At 39.7% G+C, this 9,328-nt stretch overlaps 1 protein-coding gene across 2 annotated transcripts in view; it reads left to right on the forward strand.

Moving 5' to 3' along the window:
- The window catches only part of CYLD (CYLD lysine 63 deubiquitinase), a 26,080-nt gene extending 19,033 nt beyond the window's left edge, over positions 1-7,047 (forward strand). For both annotated transcript variants that reach the window (XM_009276718.2, XM_009276719.2), the window contains exons 15-17: positions 133-251; positions 902-1,118; positions 2,595-7,047. In XM_009276718.2, the coding sequence (XP_009274993.1) occupies positions 133-251; positions 902-1,118; positions 2,595-2,779 (521 nt within the window). In that variant the 3' untranslated portion in view covers positions 2,780-7,047. The remainder of the gene's footprint in view (positions 1-132; positions 252-901; positions 1,119-2,594) is intronic.
- The last annotated feature ends 2,281 nt before the right edge of the window (positions 7,048-9,328 follow it).

Consider the following 9,328-nt stretch of genomic DNA (forward strand, 5'->3'; position numbering starts at 1 on the left):
ACCCCCCCATCTAAAAAAAAAAAAAAAAAACCCCAAAAACAAAACCAAAACCCCACACAAAAACAAAAACCAAAAACCAAACCAAAAAAAGCCTCCCCAACTTGGAGACTAATAGCTTCTTTAAAAATGCAGCTCCTAGGCAGTGCCGTATATGTGGAGGGCTTGCTATGTATGAGTGCAGAGAATGTTATGAAGATACTGATATTTCTGCTGGGAAAATCAAGCAGTTCTGCAAAACCTGCAATACACAAGTAAGTTGTTGTTTTTGTTGTTCTACATGGGTTTAACCCAAATGGTATGTGCTGTAATAATCGACAGAAAGGCATTAAGAGTGTAGTGAGACTTTCTCACCAGCACTAGCGTAACTCACCCACCAAGTGTAGCCTTTGGTGACAAATCAGGAACTCCGCTTGACGCTGCAATGTACTCATCAACAGTTTCTTACTGAAAACATGGCAACTGCCAAATCCAGGACTGAATACAGTGGAGAAGTAGTAATTGTAGGCAGCTTGGAATCTGTTTCCTGTCGCCTGCTTTAAATCCTAATTTTACATACATGCTACTTTGTGTGAATTGATAAATTCATGACATAGAACAGTTTAATTTTGAAAGCCGTTTGGTAACTTGCATGAAGGTGTCATAGTCATGGCTTGTTTTCAAGTCTGAGCATAGTAGAAAATTGTTGCATTAAATCTGACCTCCCTTCTAACCTTAGATTTTCGGGCAACATTGAACTACACTGGTGGGGAAAAATAGGAGAAACGTTTAGTCTGCTACTGTTACTGCAGTTCCTTCTCTAATGCCATTAATCTTCAGTTCAGCAGTAATGTCTTTGTCTGCCACTGAAACAAATAATCTTATGTGGTGTTTTTTCTCTCCTGAAATATCACTTCAATTGTAGGTTCATCTTCATCCCAAGAGACAAAGTCATAAATTCAATCCATTGTCACTACCTAAAGATCTGCCAGACTGGGACTGGCGACATGGCTGCATCCCGTACCAGAAGATGGAGTTGTTTGCTGTTCTCTGCATAGAAACAAGCCACTATGTAGCTTTTGTTAAATACGGGAGGGATGACTCCGCCTGGCTTTTCTTTGACAGCATGGCAGATCGGGATGGTAGATCTTTTATTTATTCTTACTAATTTTCTCTTAGTTTTTTTACATGTATTACTGTTTTAAATTTCAGTGCCTATTTCTTAATGTTTTGGGGATATTAATATCGTTTAACTTGAAGTACTTGGTGCTGGGACACTAATCTTGACCCAGCCTTACCTCAGCGCCTTTCATAGCAGCCACTGATTTGCATAATCTGAATTTCAACTAGATTGAATGTCTTAGTAAGTAGATGGTACAGAAGTAACTGCAGAAGTTTTCTAGCGGGACTCCTTACACATTTTTCTATGCTGTGCAAGTTTGGCAGAGAGAAGTGATTTTAAATAATCAACTGCAGGAATGTGTTCTTTCCGTCTATATTTAAGTGGATGTACACAATTATCAGATAGTACGCAAATATTTTTATTGCTTTTGCTTAAATGACTTAGTGTAGGTGTCTTTAGAATAAAAGAAATAGTCACACATTACAACATCTGTGCCGTTCCTTTGAATCTCTTCAGAGTTATCAGTGGAAAACTGTTACCCTGTAATAATACAAACGTCAGTAAAACAAGTGTTCTCTTAGATACTGCTGCATTAAATAGTGTTTAAATAAGGACTCTGTTCAGTTCTGGAGCCTGAGAAAAACAGTAACAGATGCAAGTGTCAGACTCATCGTAACAGCTCTTTGCATGAAGAAATCTTGAACCCCTCTGTTACAGTGTGATTTGGGGGGCGGGGGGAGAAGAATCTCGCCTCCTGTTGAAACTGCTACAGGATTGAAGTCTCTTTCTTACAACAACCAGAAGGCAATCAAGCTTTGTTTCGGAGTGCTTGAAATGCGTACGACTGAAGTCTGTAAAGAACCACTTTATTTCAGGAAGGTAGATCACATGAGATACTCCCTGGATGTATCTCCTGCTGGTCGTAGGTTTTTTTGTATCACAAATATTTTTCTTCAGCTGGTGCTATAAGCTAGAAATGTCTGCTGGGAAACAGTGTCATGGATGTCCATACTTGTGGTGTTTGAATTTGCTCATTTTTACATGGAAAATGGCCAGGAGCAAACCCTGCCTTAGTCTTGCAAGTCAGGTACAGACACTCATGGTTTAGAAATTCAACTGTTACCAGTTGTCATGTTATTAACAAATTTGAGGTGGAGTATGTGTTCAGGTCACTCTCCCAAAGTCATACAGAATCTCTAGTGTTAACAAAACCCCAAAGTTCTCATTCTGGTGGGGTTTTTGTGTGGTGTTTGTGTGGATATTTATTTGTTAGTAACATTACAAGATATTCTGACACCAGTTGCGATTCTTCTTGAACAAGACACTTTTCATACAAATTTACCCTGCAGTAGTCCAGAATGGCATATTTAGGTTTTTTTAGAAGGCATTTTCAAGAACTGCTGGTGATGCTGTCATAATTAAAGTACATTATAAAGAGTAAATATATGTAGATGCTATCCTAATCTGTTTCTCTTTCTTTCCTTATGGTTAAAAGGAGGTCAGAACGGCTTTAACATTCCACAAGTTACCCCATGTCCAGAAGTTGGTGAATACCTGAAGATGTCTCTAGAAGAATTACACTCACTGGATTCCAGAAAAATTCAAGGTTGTGCACGAAGACTGCTTTGTGATGCTTACATGTGCATGTATCAAAGTCCAACGATGAGTTTGTACAAATGAACAACGTCCTCTGGAAAACTGAAGAAACAGTGTAATCTACTGTTGCATTTGCTGCATTTTTTTTGGTTAGTTTTAATGCAACCGTTGCTGGCAATGGATGCGATGACAAGGAAGAAGTTGACTCAGAGAGCAAAAGGATTACTGTTCCAAAAACTACATGTGGAGTTCTGTAATTGAAGTATTTAAGCATTTTGCACTCTGGAAAGTGTGCTTGTGTGTGTTTGTTTTATAAACAAAGTCTAAGTGAAGTTACTAAAACTTAAAGCTTTAAGTGCATTGATTATACACAGGCTTTTTGGAAATGTTAAAGGTGGAATTATGTCAGGAGAAACCTCCTTAGTCCATTGAGAATGTAAAGACACAGAGTTCTTGCTCAGTGCATTTCTGTGGATCGAGGATGATGATTCTCTTGTGTTTCTCTACCCTCCGCACCCACCACTTCTCCCCACCCTTGATCTTTTTAGCACCATAGATTCTCTCTCTTGAAGAGAGAGTAACTTCAGTTTCAGTGAGATAAATTTTAGACTGTTTGTTGCATATTAATTCTGTTCTGTTACCTGCCTACTACATTCTTTTCAGCTCACACATTTGCATCTTCAAAAATTAACGTTCATTTAAAGATCTGAATTCCTATCTTGTGAAAATTAAGCACACAGATTTGCTATCTGTTAACTTGTGATTTGTGGAGGGGAAAAAGAAGAGGAGAAGAGGGTGTTACGGGCAAGCATAAGCATCATTGCTGAAATATGAAATTAGCAATGAAAGTTAACAGATGTCTTTTTCTAAGTGTCTATTTTTAAAGAAACAAAGCAGTCTGGAACAGAACAGCAACTATATACAAATGATTCGAGGACAAAACAATAAAATAGTGGATTGCCTCAGGGAACGTTACTGAAGTGGATTCTAGCCCTTGGTAAAACAAAACTGACTTTTCTACAGTACATTAAGCTACTACCTGGGAATATGTTATACATCTGACTCTTCATTTCAGGATTACTAATGGATATTAAAAATCTCTGCCTGGAAAGATGAAACTATAAACAAAAGTAGATCGGAGTTTTACTGTATACCAAGTACCTAATGAAAACTAACTTGAAAAGCTGCAAAACCTGTGTTGATGTAAAACATTATACTTCGAAGTCTGTTGGTTCCTGTTTGCAGCGAAATGCTGTTGATTTAGTTGCTTTTTGGCTACTTCTGTCTACACTGACTAGCGAACACACAACTATATATATATACACAGTAAAATCTGGTTGTACAAATTGCATATATATGAGCTGTACATTTTCAACTCTAAGATGTTTTATATGGAAAACTTCCTTTTGGGATCAAGTCTATAGAAGGAGAGGTCACAAAATATAACAGAGGAAAAGCCACTTTGAAAAACCCACTGTTTTAAAGACAATGGAGACTGATCCCATATTGTAGAAAATGTGGTTACGTTGTTTGTCTTGGAAAACCTAAAATCTTTCTTTGGGACACACTCTACCACAGAACAGTACTAGAGAGAGAGATTGGAAAATTATGCTTGAAGGACTAATCTGTCTAAAGCAAGGGGTGCTGAGAGAGGTGATCTGTTCCATTAGCTGCTGCATGAAGTGTGCTCTAATTTTTCACTCTCAAGAGCAAGAGAATTTTATTAGAAGTGTCACTGTTACTTTTGCCTCTAATGGTCTCCTGGCTCCCATGTTCCCTTGCCTTATTTAGCTAGTCTGTGCTCCTTGGCAAACCTCTGTTTCTTTAGTTTCAGTACTCCTACGAGCTCTTGAACTCTTTTTCTCTCCTGAAAAATTTCAGTGTGGCTTTAGGTGATGGATTCTATAACCCTCTATCGATGGATGGGTTATTGTCCATTGGCTCTTCCTTGCCCACTCCATCCTGCTCTGGGACAGCAGCTGCAGATGCTCAGATGTGTTGACAAAGATGCCATAGAAGCATCTCATAGGCAATGTAAGGTCAAAGGACTAGTTACAGGTCTTGGCTAGGCCGCTTGTATTTATCAAAATGGGCTCGAGAACACTTGCATGATCTGAGCAGAAGGTATGATAACCCACCCTTGCCTGTGTGTTGAAGAGGAAGGCCGGCCACAGCTTCCAGGTACCTCGAGTGATGTTTTTAAATAGAGCTGTTTGCAAAGCAAAGGCAAGAAGGGGCTTGCAAAAAAAGAGGCAATAATAATAGAACAGACTCTCAACTTGTGCTCTACAAAGTTTGATACCTTATTTGATACCTTCCTTCCCATAGCCCCATCGTGACTCTCAACCTGAAAGTAGTTGCAAGCAGTGCCCCCTTCTGAACAAGGAGCAAACATAAAGGCTTTACAAAATGAACAAGCACAAATCTATGTACCAATGAGACCAAGTTGAATGTCTGGATTCTTTCTCTTCCCTATCCCTGGATTTATTTTCTATTTTCCCAATGCATTAACTTTCATACGTCTTCCACTTGTGTCATCTTCCACGTATATTACATACACGTTACCTAAAGTTACAGTTACCTTACCTCTTCCTGCCTGAACTCGGAGAACAACTGTGGAACTGCTATGGCCAGAGGGGAGGCTTGGACTTGACAACTGTATTAAAGTTTTCTAGATGAATAATCTTGTAGCGAAATATCCACTCGGTTTCACAACTGCAAATATCCAAGAATCCGATTTTTTCAGGATGCATATTCTGTTAGCTGAAGTGAATAAAAATAGATGGGTGTAAATGAACTGCTAGGCTTCTTGCTTCCAATCTTCTGGCCTTTGACTGGTAATGGACAAGAAGTTGTGTGAACTCTTAGTACTGTGGTATATGTAGAGAATGTACAGGGAAAAACTGAGGGAGTTTAAATGCGTTATTGCGCATGCTTCTTGGTGACAAATACTGTGTTTTGAAATGCGGGCAGTACTTTACAGCCTGCATTTTGTACTACTTTATATTGTTGCAAAACTAGTTTTGCAAACAGTATATGATTACATGGTTAGTTTATTGCTTATCAGTTAAGAGGACTGAGATGTCTTCTATAGCATAAAAAAAAAAAAGTTGGTCTTGACAATTGAGTCTTCTTTTAATCCAAAAAATACTGCTTTATGGTGTACTGCATTGGACTGGAGACAATCTGGCAATGTAAATGAAATGTTATGGAAACTAACCCCAATTTTTATTTCCTTTCTCAGAAGGGAGTATACAGACAGAAAAGTGGTTTCACTGTGAAAGGAAAATTGTAAAATAACTTATATACAAGGGTAAGAAACTGTTTTTAGCCTTCAGCATATATTGTAGGGGAATTGAATAAGCTATTTTGTAGAAACAGCCTGCATTTTAAAGCACCTACTGCTGTTAAATGTAATGCCCAAAGATTCCAGTACCTCAGCACCCAACTTTTATGTGTTTAATGCATTTGGGAACCTCCCAATCAGTCCTTTCTTCTTTTATATGGTGAATGTGCCCGTAAATTAATAGCACTTAGATGATTGCTTCATGGTTCGGCTCTTAAGTATTGCTAACGATGGCCTTAACCTGCGAGTAGGAAAACACATAGAAAATACGGTTCCTGACAGCCCGTAAAAAGTTTCATAACACATAAACTTTCATAATTGGGGAGAAAAACTGCACCCCTAGACAACTCTCAGCCCCTGCTCTGCTAACAATTTTTAGAAATAGGAGCTCCAATCAATAGAAAATTGAACAGAACACTGCGCCACTAAATGCTTGCTTATTTTGAACATAGAGGGTAAAGAGAAAAGGTATTAGTTACAGGTGATGCCTTACACATTACTAAAACAAAAAAACCCAAACAAAGGAACTCCAAACCCACAGGAAGCTACATCAGAATGCTTGTTGTTTGGTGTGGGAGATAATTGGAGGAAAAAATACAGAAATACGTATGTTCAGTAAAGGTCTTTCTGATATCTGTGATACTGATTCTGTGCTCTTGAAAAATGTACTGTGTTTTACTAAACGGCCTGTGAGATTTCCATTTTAAGCAAGTGTTATGTGTAACAGGAATTACTCATAATCATAAATGGTTCATTTCAGTGCACTTATTTTTCTTGTGCACTTCAAACTCCGCTGAATAGATGAACTCAGTCACCACAATCCCTAATGATAGCCTGTTTAATACAATACTAAGGCACAACACGCTGCAAACTGGAATTTTGCAGTTTCAGAACTGCGTTGGTGTAAAAAAACAGCTTGAAAGCTTTGTGTATTTTTACCACTGTAACAAAGCATGTTTTTCTCTGTTCTTGATGTTTTGCTAAATAAACATCCCATGTTTTGTGCACAAATAGTCTCTTAAACTTACAAAGGCAGTCTCTGAGAATGAGTTAGGGAAACAAACCATTGTATCAGGTTGCCCTCAACTAGCCTTAACTTTTTTTTCCCCCCAATGGTAGAGTGCAATTAGCTGCTGCTGGAAAGGAATGTACCATGTGCTCTTTCTGTATTAATATTAATTAAAAATATTATTCTTATGGCTCTATTAATTTCTTTGGGGGCTTGGAGTTTTGGGAGTGTCACAAACAATAATGAATACAGTGTTGAACTCGCTTGTGTACTTAAGGATTTCTTTTTATATATTTTTGATAGGCTCTCAATGTCAACATTTCTAGGAAACTTAGGAATTGCTGTACTCTATCAAATCAAGTCTAAGTATGCTACTTGTGTCTTACCAATTAGTACCTGATACTATAATGGAAAACCAACGAAAAGCTGCTATTGCTAACTGTAGTTTGCCTGTGGGGAAAAATTAATTTATTTTTAAATACTTATTACACTACCTTACTGACCCTAGCTGATCAGCTCCTTCTGGGATTGTGCTGTACCCTCAGTGCTGCTTCCGTAGCTACCATTTAGAAGCCCTGCACACCAAGTTTGCATGCATAGTCTAGCTAGAAAAGTGCAGCTATCCAGTATTTCTAGGTTTAATTTTTTTAATTTCCTGAGTATTGTAATAATAATATTAACAACAATGAAAAAGTCCTACCTGGGACTTCCTACCTGTAAAAGGAATGCTGTCCATTTAAGTATTTTTAAAAATCTTTATCTCATTGCAAAGCCTTAAGCACTTGTAAAAAATACTTGAAAAAGATACTTTGAGGAAATGTATTACCTACTTCTGCAGTGTAAAGGGTTGGGGTTTTCCTTTGTTCTTTAAACTGCGTTTTTCATTTGCAATAAGATTATTATTTGACTTTTTAAAAGCTAAAGCTGAGCCTTCCTGTGAATCACTATGGGAAAGGTGCTCAGAACATGTCACTCAACATTTTTATAGCAACAGCATCAATGTTTAGCCTCAGTAGAGCTGAGCTCTGGGGAGCAGCTGCAGCTGGAGGTTTGCCTGTATTTCGCGTATTCAGTCACAAGAGGGCACTGCCTGTACCAGCTGGAACCTCTTGCCTGTTCCTAACCCACGGCTTTTAAAAATGAAGATTGATATTCCTATGTGTCTATACAGTTATTGTAATCCCATTTTTATAGTGCTGCTCTTAAAACTACTTTTGGGCTAACGTAATTAGGTACATATAAAACTTGCACAGGTTTATAAATTTCAAACATACACCAAATCTAATGCAACGGTTCTTTAGCTCAGAATTGGCAGCATGTGTAATCCCCCAATGGTCAAGCCCACAGATGGTTCATAAACAAAGCGCTGCACATCGAGCTCGTGTTCCCACCGAGTGTTGGAGCTACCCAAGGGGCTGGGCTGGCATCTCGCACAGCAGTGTGAGCCTGGGCAAGGCGGCTTCAGGTCCTTACTGCACCAAAACTGCCCGTGGACCTTGGGCCCAGCTGCACAGTGCAAAGCTCCGATAATGGACAATTGGATCCAAATAAAACCGCTGTTTGGGTGACTAAAGCAGATGTAACTGGGAGATGTAAAATACCTAGGAGACCTTGGGGCATTTGTAGAGCTTAGCAGAAGCTAGTGAAAACCGTAAGCAACTTAAATGCAGTAGTAATTTTTCAAAACAAAAACTTCCATGCAAAACAAAATGTCATAGAAAAAAGCATAGTGTGAGTCACAATCTTCAGTCACTCCACGTAGAGCTGGTCCAGCCGTGGCTGCTGAACCCGGCTTTGTGGCTGCAGCCCTACCTTTTTTCTTTAGGCTGTTCCTCAGCGATCTGCTCCTGGCCAGGTCAGGAAATGGCATCTGACTGAGGCCCACCTCCCCTGCGAGCTGATGCAGGAATTAAGTGGGATTTGGGGACAGAAGGAAGCCAGGGTAGGTGTTTTCAGCTGTGCCATCACTGGTGCTTGGGTTAGCGAGCACCTTATGGTCACTGGCATCAGTTTGCTCTTCAGGCTGATTTTTAATGGGACACTGCTGCCATGGGCTCAGGGCCCCAAGGCTGCCCCATGGAGCTGCAGGTGGCAGGGCAGCCCACCCGCCCGCTGGCCCCCGCTCCCCTCATTGCTGCCTGCTGATGTCTGTAATGCTGGGGAGCGTGGGAGGCCCCATGGCTGCTGTCACTGACTGTCCCACGGCTCAGAGAGAGTGATGCTGCAGGGTTCCTGTGCGAGCAAGGTGGCAGTGTGGGGGTGCCGGGTGCAGGATGGT

This window comes from Aptenodytes forsteri, unplaced genomic scaffold (genome assembly GCF_000699145.1).
Source record: "Aptenodytes forsteri isolate BGI_AS27 unplaced genomic scaffold, ASM69914v1 Scaffold33, whole genome shotgun sequence".
NCBI classification, from domain to species: domain Eukaryota; kingdom Metazoa; phylum Chordata; class Aves; order Sphenisciformes; family Spheniscidae; genus Aptenodytes; species Aptenodytes forsteri.